Below are 18,500 nucleotides of genomic sequence, written 5' to 3' on the forward strand. Positions count from 1 at the left end.
TCACCTAGTGTGGGGCTCAGCAAACTTTGTCTGTAAGGGCCAGAGAGTAAGTATTTCAGGCTTTATGGGCCAAGCGGTCTTTATCCTGACTACTCAGCTCCGCACCACAGCCATACCCAAAACATAAATGAATGAGACAGGCTCTGTTCCAATGAAACTTTACAGACACAAATTTGAATTTTATATAATTGTCAGGCATCACCAATTATTTTATTGAAGCACTTAAAAGTGTAAAGGCCATTCTTAGTTCACTGGTCATACAGAAATGGAGTAGGTCTAGTTTATAACCCAGGGTGTGGTCTGCTCACCCCTGGTCCAATGTCTTTCCACCTTTAGTGTCAAAAGGTTCTTCTTGGTGTCTCACTTAAGTCTCTTACACCACAGCTGTGATTTCACCTCAATGCGAGTAAATAAAATGCAGGGTCCACTAGGGCTCTGTGAAAGCACCTCTTCTCCACATCTTGTCAGCACTTGCTCTGTCAAGAGCATTTTTGGAGGGAAAGCTAGCTGTACTGTTAGGAGAAAGACCTAGGATGGCTTTTGTTTTTGAAGGTTTTCTTTTTTGAAGTGTAGGTTTTCAGAGCACACTAAGTTGGCAATGAAATGTAGACCTCATTAATATCAGTCCCACTGCTGCTCACATGTGGGACTCACAAGGCGTGGAGGCTAAGAAGGGGCCAGCCATTCTGTCCTGACCCCAGAGGGTGGTGTTTTCAGGCTTTCCCAGCACCCTTCTACCATCTAGCAGTTGCACAAATTGAGGGAAAACACCTGGGAAACCAAGCCTGCAAGTGAGCTCGGACCACCTTTGCTTTTAGTAATTGACCCCTCAATAAATTTTTGTCACTGAAACTCATTCCCTAAGTCCCACCTCACGTGGAAGGCCGGGTTTGGTGTGTTTTGTGGAAAGTGGTGACAGACTTCCCTCACAGGTCTGTGGTAGTGCTGCCTGTGGTATAGCTTCAGTGGCATCCTTTACTTTTGCTTGTCCCCTCTAGAAAGAACGAAAAGGGGATTCACATGCCCTGAGGGTCATTCTGGGCCACAAGCACAGTGCAACTCTCCGTAGAGACCCCAGTTAATCTTCACTGAAGCCCACTCCTTAACGAAGGGAGGGAGAGGCAGGGGAAACTAAGCTGCCAAGGGTGAATTGTTAAATTATTTGTATTTGACGCAGCATGGATTCAGAATCATTGAGGCCAGAGATACCAACTCAGCTACGTCCCTCCTCCGTCTTCCTCCCTCAATCCTCAACCCAGGCAGCAGGAAAGGGGATGGACATCCCACCTGGCACTTACTTCTACCAGCTCCTTAGCTGTCTGAAATTTCGGTGTAACTGTGGACAATAAAGCATGTGACATTTTTCATTTTTTCAGACTAAAGGTGCTATCAAGAGAGAATAAAACATGTCATTTAGCACCTCTCTGATGCTTTCGCTGGTCATGTCTGGAGAAAGACTGATTGGAAAGGGATGAGTGAAGAGCAGTCACCCTCACACTGTGGACCCTGGGCTGGCTGTGTAAAGTCCACGCACCCCTCGCTTCTCCTGGGCAGGACCTACAGACAGCTGCCTGCTGACTGTCACTCCCACCTGCAGCTCCTTTGCAGGGTGGTCATTGACCCTATGGTTGGTGGCCAGCTCCTGGCCACCACTACCTTTCTCACCATCAGCTCCTAGCACAGCCTCACAGGAACTGGAGGGAGAAGAGTTCACAGTGTCTATACAGAAAAGTTCAGCCACCAGGAAAGGGCCTTTAGAGCAGAGAACAGCTCTCAAGGAAAAAGCCGCCGTGGGCCATGTGAGAGGAAGAATCTAGGGGCTGGAGGAGGCCGGCAAAGAGGCAGAGTTGGAACAAAGTTACAGAGAGTTTGCTGTTCTTTTAAAACATGAATGGGAAAGTTAAGCTCCTCCCCCAGTACTCTTGTTCTCTGTTCTCCTAATTAACAAAAGTCCATGCAGAGGGTGAGATGGACTTCGCAGTCCTCTGAAAGGTAGGGAGATGGCCACAGGGGCTGAGCCCCAGCAGGAGGTGGTCCGTCTGCTCTGATGAAGCAGAGAGCACAAAAGGAAAGGAGTGGGGCCAGGAGACTCCTTTCTCCTTTGAGGTCCCTGGAGTAACTGAGGTGAGCTGCAGAGAGGACAGGGCTGTAAGCTGCCCTCTGTTTGGATCCACGTGCAGACAGCAGACCGTGACAGCAGACAGTGGCCCCTGCCCCTGACCTGTGTGAACAGAGTTTAGGCAGCAGTTTGAGAGTCCTCAACTCTGCCCATTGCCCCTCAGACTTCACTCCCTCCTTCCCAAGAAAGCTCTGTGGGTTCCAAGGGATCACTCCAGGAAGAACTGGGGTACAGATTGCTTTTCAAGGTGAGGTCTGTGCAGTCCCTAGATCAGCAGTCCCCAACCTTTTGGGCACCAGGGACTGGTTTGTGGAAGACAATTTTTCCACAGACTGGGATCGGGGGGATGGTTTCGGGATGATTCAAGCGCATTACATTCAAGCTCACCTCCTGATTAGTGGCCTGGTTCCTAACAGGCCTGGACTGGTACTGTCTCAGGGCCCAGAGGTTGGGGACCCCTGCTCTAGAGAAGCGGAGGGCTCCAGAGGGCTGAGGGTCCAGACTGAGAATCAGCCCTGCCTCACAGGGACAGAGGGACATGAAAGGGCCAGGCTGCTGGGCACAAAGGGACTCCTGCAGCTGGGGGAGGGAGATGGGGGACAGGGGGCGTTCTCTCTGAGGAAACCTACAGCCTAAAAACCCCTGTTTCCCTGATACTTTAGAGCAGTAAAATGATTACCCACCTCCTAACACTGCCTAGAGCTCTTGGCTCAGCCCGACTCTTAAGAATCATCTAGGAACTGGCAGACCAGCCAGATCTGGCCCAGCACCTGCTCTTGCAGGTGAGTTGTGTTGGAACACAGTGTGCTCACTCAGTTACATACTGGCCACAGCAGCTTTCACACTCGGATGGCAGAGTTGAGCAGTTTGTGACAAAGACTGAAGGGCCTGCAAAGCCTAATATGTGCTATTTGGTGTAAAGTTTATACCAAAAGTTAGCTGACTCCTGATTCAGGTTAACAAGAAGACTTTTAAGAGGTTTTTTTTTTCTTTGTAAATTGACCTGAGTTTTAAGTTTTAATCCTGAATCTGTAACTTACTAGCATTGTGAGTTTGTATGTCTCAACACCCTCTGGCCATAGCTTCTCCCCTGTGAATTATCATAGTACCTCCCAGCATTGGAAGAGAATGCATGAGCAGATGCAGGTAGAGCACTTAGTCCTGAGACAGGGGCCTGAAAACCCCTCCATATGCGCACTTGTGTGTTTTTGGTGCAGGGTGGGTGGGGGACTTATACACCGTATCTTAACCCGACCCTTGTGTCCTCTGCACTGTGATTTTTGAAATTGTGGTAAAATGTACATAACATAAAATTGATCATTTAAAAAAAATTAAGTGTATAGTTCAGTGGTGTTCAATATGTTCACTCTTGTGCAGCCATCACCACCATCCATCTCCAGAACCCTTTCATTGTGCAAAATAGAAACTCTGTGCCCACTGCACACTAAGTCCCCTCTGCCCCTCCCGCCGGTCCTGGCAGCCACCGTCCCGCTTTCTGTCTGTGAGTTCCAGTACTCTGGGAACCTCATGTAAGTGGGGCTACACAGTGCTTGCCCTTTTGTGACTGTGTCGTTCACTTAGCAAAATATCTTCAAGGTTCACCCACACCAGAGCATATGTCCGAATATCCTTCCTTATTGTGGCTGAATGATATTCCATTGTATGTGCACACCTCATTTTGTTTTTCTCTTCACTGGTCAGTGGACTCTTGGGTTGCTTCACATCTCTGGCTATGAATAATAGTGCTGTGAACATGGGCATATAAATATTCTTCAACTTCCTGCTTTTAATTATTTTGAGGATATACCCAGAAGTGGAATTACTGTACTATACTGTTACATAGTATAATAATTCTATGTTTAATCTTTTGTGGGGCTGCGCTACTGTTTTCCACAGTGGCTGCACCGTCAGGCTGTGGTTTTAAGTGCAAATCCTCTGTCCTCCTTCAGAGATAAACAAAGGGCTTTTCTGCTGACGAAGGCACCTTCCACTTGTATCTAGCTGTCACTCTTCTTTTTTGTGTCCAGTCTGAATGAGTGAGGGCAATTGTGCCTCTTTCAAGACATTTGGCAATAGCTACAGACATTTTTAATTGAAACAACTGGAGAGGAAGGTGCTACTGGCATCTAGTAGGTAACGTCCAGGAATGTCACTGAATATCCTAAAGTGCACATTACAGCTCCATCTTTACTCTGCTTCCAAAAAAAGAATTCTCCATCCTAAGATGTCAGTAGTGCAGAGGTTGAGAAACCCTAGTCTACACCAAGTAATCAGCTGGAACCAAGTACATTAAACCACAAAGCAGAAAAAAGGCAGATGCTGCCTCCCAGACCTCACATTCTCACTGTGAAGGTATTTGGTTCTGGAAGTTCATCCATACCACAGGCAAGAGAGTGGTTGATGCTGGGACAGAGGTCTGAACAGGATGCTGTGGAACCCTCAGAAGGAGGGAAACTTTCATTCTGGCTGTAAAGATGGAGCTCTCCTGTGTAATGAGTGTTCTCTTAGATGTGTTTAAAGCAGTGCAAACATTTGCTTTAAGGCGTGTTACTGAGCTAGTGACCAGGAAGGTAGAGGGTCTGGTAACAGTGCAGCAGAAGACAGCATTTCCTGTGGCTCTGGGAGCTGAGACCTCAGCACTGCTGCTGCGCGACTGTACCCTGGTCCACATCCCCATTTTTTAGACCTTGCCTGGGAATCTGCAGTAGTGCTGGGCAGGAGTCTAGACCAGTGCTCCAGAAACAGGACTTCAGGATCCCCTGCGATCACTCTTAGTCACTCACTTATTCAACAAATATCTAAATACTCCATGTTTGTCAGCACTGGGCTAGATCCTGAGGACACAGTAGTAAGGAAAAATAAATGGGGCTCCTGCTCTCAGCTTCCAGTCCACTGAAGGAGCAGACTTTCATCAGCAAATCACATCTATAGTATGTAAAATACAAACTGAGATGAGACTTACGAACGAGAGAAATGGCTTTGGGGAACCTGCATATCCTAACCTAGAGGACACAGGGACTTACTGAGAAAGTAAGGCTGGAGCTATGAGGGAAGAGGGGTTTAGGGTTAACCTGAAGGCAGTGGATGGAGGCCACTGTTTACAGGAGTCGCAAAGTTCTGAAGAGCTGGTGGGGCTGTGGGCCATGGGAATAGGGCAAGCTGACATCCCCCTGGGTCCCTTCTCTCCACACCTGCCCTTCCAGGTGGTGGAAAGTGAATAAGGTCTCTGCAAGGCCAGTGAGTGGTGGTGCTGGCCACATAGACTTTTGGTGGTAGGTGGGCAGGTTCAGAATGGTAAGCAGACAAGGAATTAGAGAAGGTTCCACCAGAGGACCTTTGGATATAGTGGGAGCCTGAATGCGAAATGGAGTCTTCATCCCAGAGCTGGTCTCCACTGTGACTTTAGGCAAATGTCAGAGCCTCACAGGTTTTCCCCACAATGGAATGTATCATCTTGTCCATAGACAGCACACTAGGTACCCAGGGGACAGAACCTGAATAAGCTGATTTTACATGGCTCTGCAGGCCCTGAGAATAAAGATAAATAGGAGATAATTATAGTTATTAAGACTAAAGGATTTTCAAGTAGGACCAATAAAGACAGGTTACAGAATCTGGCATGGTGCAGCTTTCAGGGAAGGCTGAAGAAGCACTCAGTACTAATTTGCCAGGATATGAAGAGTAGGAATTGCCCTGGCCAGTGGCTCAGTCAGTTAAAGTGTCATCCTGTACACTGAAAAAAAAAAAGGTTGCTGGTTTGATCCCCAGTCAGGGCATACCTAGGTTGTGGGTTCAATCCCCAGTTGGGGCATGTACAGGAGACAACCAGCTCAGTGTTTCTCTCTCAACATCAGTCTCTCTCTCTCTCTCTATCAATAAATATATCCTTGGGTGAGGATTAAAAAAAAGAGTAGGAATTACTTGGAAGATATAATATTGCTCTCCCCATATTCACTGACAACAGAAAGAGGAAACTGGGTTTGAGATGTAGTAGCAAGATTGGAATTAGATAATAGGAAGGATTTGTGGTGGGAAGTGCTGTTAGATGCAGGAAGAGTGCCTAAGGTGGGGTATGACATAGCTTTTCCTGGTCCACCCTAACAACAGAAAAGGTGCCATGCATGGGTGGTGTGGGTAAAAGCCAAGACGAGGATCCCACCAATCTCTGATGTTTCCTTCCAACCCACTTCCAGCTCCAGCACAGTGTGAGATGCCACATTTCACACCAGGTCCAGCAACCCTAGGCTGAAGGTGGGGAGGGAAGAAGGATATTTCCAAAGAAGGGACTAGAACCTGGGTGGGGCAGGAGCTGGGGTTTTCACCCCACCTCCAATGTGATGCCTTTTGTTTCAGTGGAGCTAATAAACTTCCTGCTTGCAAAATTGACTCCTCACTCCCCATTCTCTTCCTGTGGCTTTTGAGACAGCTGGTTTATGGATTGTTGGTAAGCCAGAGATTCTGTTTTATGCTAAAGCAGATGCACTTCTAGAATTTTTGCACACACCCTTACTCCCCTTAAAAAAATAATTCATGTTTAAGTCAGTTCTTCTAATGGCTTTCACATGATTCTGTCTTCCCACTTTGTAATGCATCTTAGTCTCCCTGAGTGCACATACCTGCCAAATTAAATGTTATGGCTTATCAGCTAGTGGATTGCCATGGTATCAAGCCAAGTATTCTTGCATGTTACGTTACAGGCTTTCACACCTGACAGCTTTTTGGGGGGGTGAGGTCCAGATGAGTGTGTATATCCTCCCTGCAGCCCTGTGTTCATTGTCTGCAGCTGTTAGTCATTTTTATACTTGCAGGCTGTTCTGAGCTATTGTCCTTTGGTTAACTGGGGGGTAAGGGAAGGGTCAACTGGGCTGTATCCTTGGGGAGTCTTCATTTGGAGACTTAAATTATTAGAGTATAAGAGGACAATTGCTTCAACTATGCAAATTAGCCATGGTGTGAGGCCATTGCACATCAGGCAGAAGGCCAGAGGGCAGCGCCCGCAGCTCAGCTCATCAGTTGGTCCCTGCCCTTCCATCCTGGTGTGGTCCTAAGCAGCCCAGGACTCAGGTCTGTGTTTATGACCTCCTCCCATACCATCTTATCCAGGTTCCTTTTAAAACACAAATACTCTTGGGGGACTTATACCTTCAGCTAGTGGCAGTTAACAACTTATCAGGAATTAGTTGAGAACCGTCAGGGAGCAAATTCAGGGCACAGACTGGTGTGATGGGTAGAGGTCACTCAGAGGGATGAAGGGGGCTTATCCCTTTCCCACTTGGAGCTGAAGGACCTACATATGTGTGTGTCCAGAGAACTTAAAAATTTGGGGCCCTGGGACATGAGTAGCCTCATCAGGGAAGGCTCTGAGAGTGTGACCCTTACCTGCATCTCCACAGGGGAGGTAGCATGGCAAAGGATGCGGGCTCGGGCAGAGTGGGAGAAATGGTACAAAACCTTGCTGTGCCGCCTACTCACTGAGAGGCCTTGGTGTGTCAGGATCTCTCTTTCTCTGTCAGGCACTGTGCTCTACTCTTTACATTTGTTATATTATTTAACTTGACAGCACCATGTTGTGTGGGTATTACCCTACGACAGGATTCAGTCCTGTGCAGTTTCAGGTACAGTTAGCTCATTGCGGTTGTGCAGAGTGCTGGCTTTGGAGAGGGACCTGGATTTGACTCCTGGCACTGTCATTTACTGGCTCAGCAACCTTAGGGCAGGTCATTTAGCGTCACACTTCATCTATAAAATGGCGATAGTAACTCCCACCTCCAAGGATTGTCATGACAATTCAGTGCAAATATATGTTTATAGATATAAACTATATAGAAATATATTGATAAATATGTACATATTTATAGTTATTTATAACTCACTTATCAAATTGCCTAGCACATTAGTAGGCACCCAATAATGGTCTACATTCTAATATTCAGTGGAGGAGAGTGATGGTAATGTGGTCTGCAGAAACTTGCTTCTGGCTTTTGTAGGACAGGGCTGACTCCAGACATTTATGTCAGGAGGTTCCAGGCAGCCCTCCATGATGATCAGTGTTAACCAGTGCGGTCTGGGTTGCTTTCAGAGGCTCCATAAAGAGCTGCCACTCAGCCTGGAAGAACTGGAGGATGTGTTTGATGTGCTGGATGCTGATGGCAATGGCTTTCTCACTCCAGAGGAGTTCACCACTGGGTTTAGTAAGTTCTGATGGAGGCTGGGGCTCCGTTACGTCTACCTAACTCTACATAAAGTTCACCCTTACCCCATCAGGTCTGAGGGTCCTGGTAGCACAAGCTTTCTGCCCTCCTGAAGTTTTCAGGCTCTGGATATTTTGGAGCATTTTTTTCACACATCCTCACTGGCTGCTCACACCACTGCTCTCTCACCACACTGTCACTGCCAAGTTCCCTACCACCCAGGAATGGCAAGAGGAATACAGAGAAGCTCTGGCAGAAGGACTGGCATAAAAGGGGGAGCTGAGATGAAATTTACAGCCTCTCCTTTCTGCCTTGCTCCTAGAGGACAACAAAGTGGGAAGACTGCATGACTCACTCCAGTCCAAATCTGGCTGCATCTTCCAGGTTGAGGGTGGCAGCTATCAGAGGAATTTCAAGAGGGTTTGAATAGACTGGTCATTCTCAAGGTAACCAGGAGAAAGGAAATTAGAGATCCATGAAGAAGACAAAAAAAGAACAGCTATGCCATCAAGTTAGACTGATCTGATATTTGATTAGAATAGGTATTGATCAGCTAAATCAACAGGCAAGTTTCACCACACTTCTGGCTCAGACCAGGTGCCATATAGTTTCCTGTGATGTACTGGATGCCTTTCCTGACTTCAGGAGCTTGTAGCTGACTTAGGAGGGAGAATAAGACAGATAGCTATACTTCTAGGCTATATGAGTATGGAGAAAGTACATTGGAAACTATACAGTAACTTGTGAATGTGAAGTACAGTGATGCCTGTGGAAGGGGTGACTGGATGATAGCATGGAGTGTAGACAGTCAGGTTGCTGGGATGCAATGAAGAGAAAGGTCTTGTTGTTTACAGGAGAAATCAATGAAGAGATGTATTTTAAACTAGACTTTAAAGTATTAAGAACCACCAAGTGCCAGAGAACCTGTCATGCATTCTGCTTTTCCCACGTTCTGGAATCTCTGGCAAAATCTCTTAGAGATAGAAAAGACACAAAATCCAGAACATGATATCGAAGGATCTTTGCTCTAGGGGGTTTCCTCTTTTCTCCTCTCAGATGAACCTCAAATGATTCCTGGTGACTGAGAAGGCGAAGGTCTTCCTGGGTGAGTATTGCCTGATTCAGATCCTTGTGCCATGCAACCCCCAGGTCACTTCTTCTTCAGCCAGAACAAACCAAGTCAGGAAGATGCAGGCGAACGGGTGGCCCAACTCTGGGAAGAGAAGGTGTATCAGTCCAGAGCACAAGAGGATCTGGGTGACATGGATGAAGATGAGGAAGCCCAGTTCCAGATGCTGATGGACAGACTTGGAGCCCAAAATGTTTTGGAAGAGTAAGTGCTAACAGTGCTTTGTGGGATGGGGAGCCCAGCCTAGAAGCAGCCTCTTTACCTGTTCCATCTAACCATCACATGTATTAAGCCCTGAGTTTCAGGCCCCAGGCTCTGCACTGCCAGCTATGAGATTTGCTCCATACAGCCTGTCCTCTGCAATGACCTGTCCGTGTGTCATGTCAAGGGGCTCTGTCTCCATCTCTGCTTTTCCCACTTTTTTCATGGGACTCGCTCTACCTCGCTACTCTCCCACTGTCTTCATTTCCTGTGGTTCATTATCAGCACAATCTGTGGCTCAGTGAGGAAAGCTCACTCATTAGAGAGCTGTGCCAGGACTGGAGGGTTTTTCCATGTGTTTTGCCTCAGGCTTCACCATCAGCTCACCAGCATGGCCTCCTCCATTGGAGCCAACCAGGGCCTCTGGGGCTTCAGTGCCTCTGAGTCACCCCACCATGACATGCTCCTGGAGGAGGCACCCTTTGTGGCTTTTTTCCTGCATGTTGTATCCTTGAGTCAAACCAAACCTGTCAGGAAGCCAAAGCAGGAGACTAACCAGTTTTACCAGCCCACCACTTGGATAATCAGTAGCTGAGCTGAAAATTTTAGATGGTTGGAACTTAGAACAAAATATAATACCCCTGCTCTGGCCAGGTGGCTCAGTTGGTTGGAGCATCACCCTGTGCACCAAAAAGGCTGTGCGTTTGATTCTTGGTCAGAGCACATACCTGGGTTGCAGGTTTGGTCCCCAGTTGGGGTACATGTGGGATGAGGGAGGGAGCCAGTTGATGTTTCTCTCTCACAGTCTCCTTTCCTCTCTCTCTAAAATCAATAAACATATCCTCAGGGTAAGATTATTTAAAAAGAACAAAATCATAATACTGCCCTCCCCTTTTGTTTCAAAAGTGTTTTGGAATAAAGAAACACATGAATCTGAGCCTTGATATTTAAAATGGAATGAAATGAAATTATATAAACTAAACTAAAATAAAATAAAATGATGGTATAACTAAAGGAAACCTAAAAGTGGCCTGAAAGACATGGGATACATTCTACCCGCTTTTTCTGTTGCCTTTTGCTTTTTTGTGTTTCAGTCTCTAGGTCTTGGGTTGGGTATGTGTTTCATGAGAGGTGGGAATGGCCTAATGACAGAGCTGATATGACCTGAGCTTAGGAAGAAGAGACTCTGTTGGTGGAAGATGATAAAGAGGAAGCAAGAAAGAGGGAGCCTGTAACAGCAGGTCAAAGTAAGTGTCTGTTGGTCTGTGAACTGTTTTAGCAAATGCCAGACTGTGCAAATGACTTGATAGACTCTGTCAGAGTTGAGAAAGTCTTGGAAAAGCCCGTGCCAGGCCAGGAGGGGATAGACAGAGAGCTTGAGACAGCCCTGTGGGAGGCTCTGGCCAGGAAGAGAAACAACACAGTGGCGGTGGCAGTGGCAGCAGCTCTGCTCAGGCTTAGAGGGCCTGGTGCAGGCACAGATCTGCAGAGCTGGAGTGGGGCAGGTGGGTGTGCTGGGCATGCAGGTATGTGGGAAGCTCATTAGTCACACACCTGACTCAGCTTCTCCAAGGACAAAAGACAAGAGCTCAGTCACCACTGCCAGTCACCACGTGGAGCCTCCTCCTGGAGGAGGGGAACAAGAGGGCAGGTGGGTGAGCCAAGGGACTGTAATGAAGGAGAGGTACATCTCTACCCCCATCACTTCCAGAACAGCTACTTTCCTGGCAAGGCTCTTAAGTCAGAGTTTACCAGATGTCACTCTGGGGACTTTCATCAAAGGCAGAGCTGAGTCAACATGAGACATCCTGGAAAAGAGAAGGCTCTGGGGAAGGTTTCAAGAGTGGGCTACCAAAAATGATACACAGAAGATGGTGACCAGAATTTCCATCCTCACTGAAGTTGAATAAGAAGAAATTGGGCTTAAGTTGCTGCATGAGGGTCATGACCTCATGACCTTTGGACTCCAGATAAAGAAACAGAGAGGACTTTAATACTCCACTCACCAAGATGGTTTGTGTGTTGTCCCAGAAGGGAGATGGACACATTGACCTCCCGAATCCCTTCTAGCTTCATAGCCTATATCTTTCCAGGGGGAGTACCCTGGGCATCTCCTGGATAGCTGGACTCCCAACTTTTTTTGATGATCTGATTTGCTGAGTGATTTTGCTGCTTATACATCTGGCTTTTTTTTTTAATCAAGGGTTGAAAGACTTGTCTGTGCTTCAGAAATCTGGGGGAGTTGACATGGCCATGACTAAGTGGTTTAAAGAGCTTTGGAAGAGGGTCAGGTGGGTTTGCAAATCTCAGTGGAGGCTCTGGTGCAATTGGCAGCTCTGCCAGGCTCCATTAGGAACTTGGCAGATGTGAAAAGACAGACCTAGACTAGCAAGATGGATCTTGATTTTCATAATGCATTTACTTCATGAAGGGAGCAACCTGTCACAGTAACAGGAAGCCATTATAGTATCTCCCTGAGACCTTTATCTCTGAAATTTTTGTGCCATCTCTATCATGCTTAGATAATAAAGTGGATAGCCACAACATGCTCTGTGTGGGGAAGATGGAACTCATTATGGGCAATAGGGAGGCTCCTTACCTCCCCTTTGTTTGTGTCCCAGATGCCCTCATGTCATCCAGTGCAATGCTAGTTTTTCAACAGATAATAGATACTTGTTAGTTAGGTGAGTGGATAAATGGATGGATGGATGGAAGGATGGGTGGGTAGATGGGTGGTCTAGATGAGTTTGTGGATGTTTGGATGAGATTGAACAAGGGAAGGAAGGAGGGAGGGAAGGAGGGATGATTGGATAGATGATAACTAACCAGAGTTAGGTCTGTTTCTCAGTTGGCCTCTTCTCTGGAGTAATATCTACGTCCAAGGCACATTGCTAACATGGCATTATCAAATATCACTTCTGAAGAAAGTTTCTCAAATACGGTGCTTATTATACAAGCACAAAGGGTTTTGTTCTTTATTCCAAGGGTTTCTGGCCATAGCTACCCTCAAATCAGTGGTTTTAGAATTGAATGGGGTGCAAATCAGATTGTTTTCTGGCTCAGTGGGATCATTGGCTATAGATTACTGAGTTGCTCCAGAGAGGGGAGCAGGGTCCATGGTATGTGCCCCTCCCTATTCCTCCCTGCTGGTCAGCATGATCCTAGGTGTCTCTGGCTGTGCGCACGCATGTACATATCTCTGTTTCAGGGTGGGGGTGGTTTCTGGCAGAGAAATATGGCAAAGACATAGACATTCCCTCTATATCTTTGTCTCTTTGCCTGCTTTGTCCTTCCAGATTTTGTCTTTCCATGTTTCTGCACATACCTTTCTGACCTGCCACTTCTCTTCCTTTCACCTGTCAGTCATTCCTGGTGCCACCAGGCCCTAATGATGTGCTGCCTATTCTCTTCCATTCCCCACAGTGATGGTTGCTTTCTGCCATCCATCAGATGGCACATTTTCTGCTCTCAGCTTCCTTCCCTAGGGTGACAGGCTCTCTCCTGTACTTCCACAGGATTTGTCCTTACACGCACTGGGCCCCCTTCCTCCTCTCTTTTTTCAGGCATCTGAGATGTGCCCAGCACGTGGCTGAGCATGCTCAGCACCACCAGCCCATCGAGAAAGATGGGCTAGTGGAAGCAGCCAGGCGAGGCAGACAAGATGGCCAACACAGGAACCAGACAGCCCTGTTTGCCTCCCAGCTCCATCACTTACCTCTGACTGATCTGAGACAGTTCATAGGTGAACCTCTCCTCTCCTCATCTGCTTCCTCGCTGTAAATGGGTGATGGCAGCACCTGCTTCAGAGATGGCTGTGAGATAAAATGAGATAATGTGCACACAGCAAGCACTCAATCAATCTTAGCCACTGTCATCATTATAATAACAACAATGTTTCTGGCTGTTTGTTTCACATCTGGGGACTTCTGTGTTCTCTTAAAGCCTCGTTTCCACACTCCTACATTAATGGCCCTTTTCCTCTTGCAGCGAAAGTGATGTCAAGCAACTCTGGCTGCAGCTAAAGAAGGATGAGCCTCACTTACTGTCCAACTTTGAAGATTTCCTGACCAGAATCTTCTCCCAGCTCCAAGAAGCCCATGAGGAGAAGAACGAACTGGAGTGTGCCCTGAAAAAGTGGGTACCCTCAACTGCTCTCTGTGCACCCGTGTGGAAAGCAGGAATGTGAAGGGCACTTTCTCTTACATTCTGTCACAGCAGAGTGCGGGCCAGCCCTAGAGCTGTCATAATGTATACATCTGTGGATGTGTATATGTGTGTGTGTGTACACACATGTATGTTTAAGTTCTTGCACACATTAGGCCCTGTCCACATGCTAGACACTATTCTAAATACTTTATATACACTAGCTCATTTGGATTTATTATTATCCACATTACAGGTAAGGAAATCAAGGGACTGAAAAGTTAAGTAACAAGCCCCCGAATGCACAGCTTATAAGTGGCAGAGCCACTGACTCAGAGGGAGACAGCCTGGCACCTGAGACCAGTTGGAAAAGCATTCCACCTGCCCCTGGACAGGAGGGTTCAGCATACTGGACCTACCCGCCCCCAACTCTGGGCTGGCCCTTGGTTCACTGAATCTCCCCTTTCCTAGTCACCTCTGCCATCAAGGTCTCATATCTCTCCTATTGCCCTCTTTGCCCCCAGGGTCTCTAAAGACAATTAGTGATTTCTAGGGCTCTTCATTGGCCTGAAGGAGACAGCAACAGGCCAAGTGCATACCAATACCTGAAGAGGCTGCTTAGGAATCAAATGGAAGTCAGCCAGGCACCAGTGGGCCACAGAGGCCACACCGGCCTGGTGATGCCTGTTTGACTGTGGGAAGGGAACGAGTGTGCCACTGGGGCCCTGTGCTTATCCAGAGCCATCGAATGTACAGTACAGCAGTGAGCTCCTGGGCTGTGACACATGGTGTAACTAAGGAAGATGCATAATCCTGAACATGTGGCTAAAGTGCTGGCTGGGTCTGGGTAGACCTGGGAAGCAAGCCGAGGTGGCCGCACCCCATATCTCAGCCACAATTGATCCCACCCAGAGATCTACTCATATTTCATAGGAATCCTCAGCAATTCCAACACAGACCACACACCTCTCCATGCAGATACTTCCCCATGAATCTTCCTAGAACCCAGCACAGCCTCCTGGGGTAAGCTGTCAGAGTCTGTGTGGACATAGGCTTAGTGGAAGCATGGAAGCCCCTAATTAAAAAGCTCGCCATGGGTCTTCCTGTGTAGGTCAGCTCTCTGCACATTACCCTGAGCTCCTTTGCACTGTGCCTCCCCTCCATTAACTCTAAAGGTAACTTGTTGAGGTCCACCAGGTACACACAGGTCTAGAAAACTCGACCTTTAGGACCCTGAATTATGAGAAAGTTATGACCAAGCAGTGCTGGAAGGAACATAGTTTGGCTAGAGCAGATTTAAAAGTCTTCCATGGAGAGGTCCCCAAGGCTTAGGAAAAGGAGGAGTTCAGGGTACGTTTCCATGTAGTCTATAGCTGACTAATCCACGAGTCAGACAGATCTGAGTTTGAATGTCGGCTCTGTCACTTACTAGCTCTGTGACTTAGGCCAAGTTACTTGACCTCTCTGAGTCTAAGCTTCCTTATCTGTAAAATTAGGATGATAATAGTATCCATCTCAGAATCTGAGAATTAAATGCAATAATACATGTAAGCATTTGGAATAATTCAGGCTTGTAAGTATCCTATGAATGTTAAAATAAAAATACTTACTGTTCTAAATGTTTGTCAGTCTTAGAGGATTTGCCAGGTTGAGGTGGAGAGTTTAAGCCTGAATATAATCAGAGGTGAAATGTAAGTGTTCCTTGACCCTTTTAGACAACCTGGTGTAGAACCTTGCTACTCAAAGCATTGGCATCACCTGGAAATTTCTTAGGAGTACAGAATATCAGGCCCTGTTCCAGTCCTACTGAATCTGTATTTTACCCAGATGTCCACGTGCTTCGTGTGTGGATTTGAGAAGTGGGAGGCAGGGAATCAGGAGCTCTGGGGTTGAGTCATACGTGGCTCTCCATCCAGCTAGCTCTGTGACCTTGCTCAAGTATCTGGGCTTGTCTGCACCTTGGTTTCCCCACCTGTAAAATGATGGGGCTGGATTAGTTCCTGACCCTCACGTCACCCTCACTCCCCCCTGACCATAATGTTGATCACCCTAGGAGCCACAGCAAAAGTCAGGTGGCACCCCCCAGAGAGGAGGGTGGTCTTGTTTTCTACGGAGGCACAGGTAATTACAGTTGGAATGGGCAGGCAGTGGCCTGGCCCGTGTCCTGGAATCTCATCTGCAGGACACACTGCTCTGCTGGCCCACAATACTGCAGAGAAAGACCAGTGCTCCTGGCTTGCTACAGAGCCTCTTAGCCCTTACACTCATCTTAAAGTGCCTCTGTTGGAGCTTTTGCCCTAATTTAATGATTGCTTAAAAAGTTTTGAGATGAATGTCAAGGTCAGTCTTGGCTGCATGTGCAAAAGTAGCTCAGCCAAAGGTTCCAGCCCATCGTCTATTGATATCCCTGACAGCTACACCCACCCTGGGGTCAGCTGATGAGTGCCCACTCCTGGCTGGGGAGCTCTGGTGGGACTGGGGGCTCACTGAGCTCTCTGGCCAGTCCCATTCCAGGCGTGTTTTCTGGGTGCAGAACCAGAGAACTGCAGGCTGTAGTGAGCAGCACACTGCAACAGGACAGGAGAAACCTGAGTTCTTGCCTCGGCACTGCCCGGATCAGCTGTGTGGGCTTGAGCAACTGCCTTACCCCTCTGTGCATTAGTTTCCTTATTGGTAACATGAGAAAATGGGACTGGTGTTTTCAAACTTTTTGTAATTGTGACTCACTAGAAGAAATGTACTTGACTTTGTAACTTCCATACACTTAAGTTTGTGTTTAACTGAAACCAAAATGAAATAGTGCTCACCCTTATTACATGTGACATGCTTTGATATTTTCTATTGGAGTCCTTTCATTCTCTTCTCTTCAAGGCAGAAAAAAAAAAGGTTGGTCACTTCCCACTCCTCGGTATGAGTGGACTTGATGATCTATAAGGGCTGTTAGAGCCCAGAAGTCAAACAAGAAACCAGAATCCCCAGTAGAGTATAGAACATTTAAATGGGATTCTTCACAAATGACTCAGGGTGAAGTTAAGTGATTCTGGGGCATCTTCTAGGACACAGGTGGCAAACACAAGGCCCATGGGCCGTATCCGGCCCTCCGCCTTGTTTCATCCGGCCCAGCACCTTGTTTCTACCTGGTGGCAGTGCCGAACTCCTTGCCCCTAGTTAAGGAGTAGTTACATTTTTACAGTCCTAAAATTACAGTTGGCTCTTTGAAAGCAACCGTGAGGCTGATGTGGCCCTCAGTGAAAGTGAGTTTGACACCCCTTTCCAGGAGATGAGTTCGGGGTTTTGGGGTTGTTTGTGGGAGGGCCATAGCTAGGTGTTTGTGAAGGAAGAAGAAAGAAGGTCTGGAGAATGGCCCAATTCAGGCTGGAGTTGTGGAGTCCTGAGAAGTGTCAGAGCATCTCCCAGCCTCCTCCATGGCTGCTTTTCAGTAGAGGGAATGATACTTCAGTCCCACCAGGGAAATGCATACCTGTCCCAGAGGTGGTGATGAGAGCCCCAGCCACTGGCTCTGTGTGTCCAGCTCAGGGCCAGGTGTTTCTAATAACCCACTTTTAAGTGAGCACTTATTCTGTGCCAGGCTCTGAATTAAGCAAATAGAATACAGAGTCCCTGTCACCGAGGAGTTTATGATCATACTGATGAAGCACAGCTTATATGCATAAAAATTCTGCCACAAAACCAACCAGAAAATTCCCATGCTGTTGAAACACTAGACAGTGTTGCCATTGGCAGCAGCGGCTGCTGCTTCCTCCTTTTCCAAACCACACAACTTGTTTCTTTCTCCCACTAGGCCCAGAGGAGATGGGACTGACCTCAGGGGAAATCTGGTCTCAACCAGGTGAAGCTGGACTCAGATTTCCTATCTCAGCTCCTCAGGATTACAGTTTTGCTGCAGTGAGTGAAACAGGCCCCCCCAGTTTCCTCTTCAGATTCACCTCCAGGTTCTGGGAGGAAGGAGGATGCAGCTAAGTTGAATGCTTGGCACAAGCTTTTACAGGCTGATTTCAGGAGACCCACCTTCTGGGGTACTGTCAGAAATCACCTGGGGCCCTGCTTACCTCACTGCCATGGACTTTTTCAAACCTGCACCTTGGGAATAAGAAAAGAGGCAAGTGTAGGAGCATTCAGTTTCTCAGCCCCTTTGCCAGAGGTTGAGGAAATCTCAGATTTGAGTTGAAAGCCTGGATACAATGTTTGACTCTATTGCACGTCCACTGGGAAGTAGCCATAGTCCTTTGGGATGAGGTAGGAAACAAGGTCAAATGCAGGCACCTCGGGCTAAAGCCCAGTTCCTCTGCTGAACTTCCAGAGTGAGTATGCTCCATCTGTGCCTCTGCTTCTCTCCAAGGAAATGGGGTTAGATGATCCCTGCGCCACTCTCCTCTGCGTCCACTGCAGGGACCCAGAGGACTTTGCAGCATGAGGGATGTAGTTTAGACTAAGGCAGAACTTCTGACCATCAGGATTAGGGATTTCTCTGCCATAGAAAGCGTCCTCCTCAGTACCTTTGCCTCCTCTGGAAGTAGAGTGATGCTATCTGGAGGCAGCAGATTTGGGTCTCTTTCCCCAGAGTTACTGGGGGATGCCAAGGCCCCACCCCAGGAGGGCCTAATTCATTTGGCCTAGGGTGGGACTCAAAGTCTGCACATATAAGACATTCTGAGGAATTTTGATTTTTGGCCAGAATTGGAACCTGCTGGATAAT

The 18,500-nt window shown here is 47.4% G+C and overlaps 1 protein-coding gene across 8 annotated transcripts in view; it reads left to right on the plus strand.

Annotated features, from left to right (window-relative positions):
- Nucleotides 1–18,500, plus strand: part of CRACR2A (calcium release activated channel regulator 2A) — a 162,228-nt gene that overhangs the window by 67,797 nt on the left and 75,931 nt on the right. For all 8 annotated transcript variants that reach the window (XM_045830542.1, XM_045830547.1, XM_045830543.1 and 5 more), the window contains 3 exons: nt 8,199–8,310; nt 9,460–9,643; nt 13,628–13,774. In XM_045830542.1, the coding sequence (XP_045686498.1) occupies nt 8,199–8,310; nt 9,460–9,643; nt 13,628–13,774 (443 nt within the window). The remainder of the gene's footprint in view (nt 1–8,198; nt 8,311–9,459; nt 9,644–13,627; nt 13,775–18,500) is intronic.

Source organism: Phyllostomus hastatus, unplaced genomic scaffold (genome assembly GCF_019186645.2).
Source record: "Phyllostomus hastatus isolate PE091 unplaced genomic scaffold, TTU_PhHast_1.1 phas_contig_152, whole genome shotgun sequence".
NCBI classification, from domain to species: Eukaryota; Metazoa; Chordata; class Mammalia; order Chiroptera; family Phyllostomidae; genus Phyllostomus; species Phyllostomus hastatus.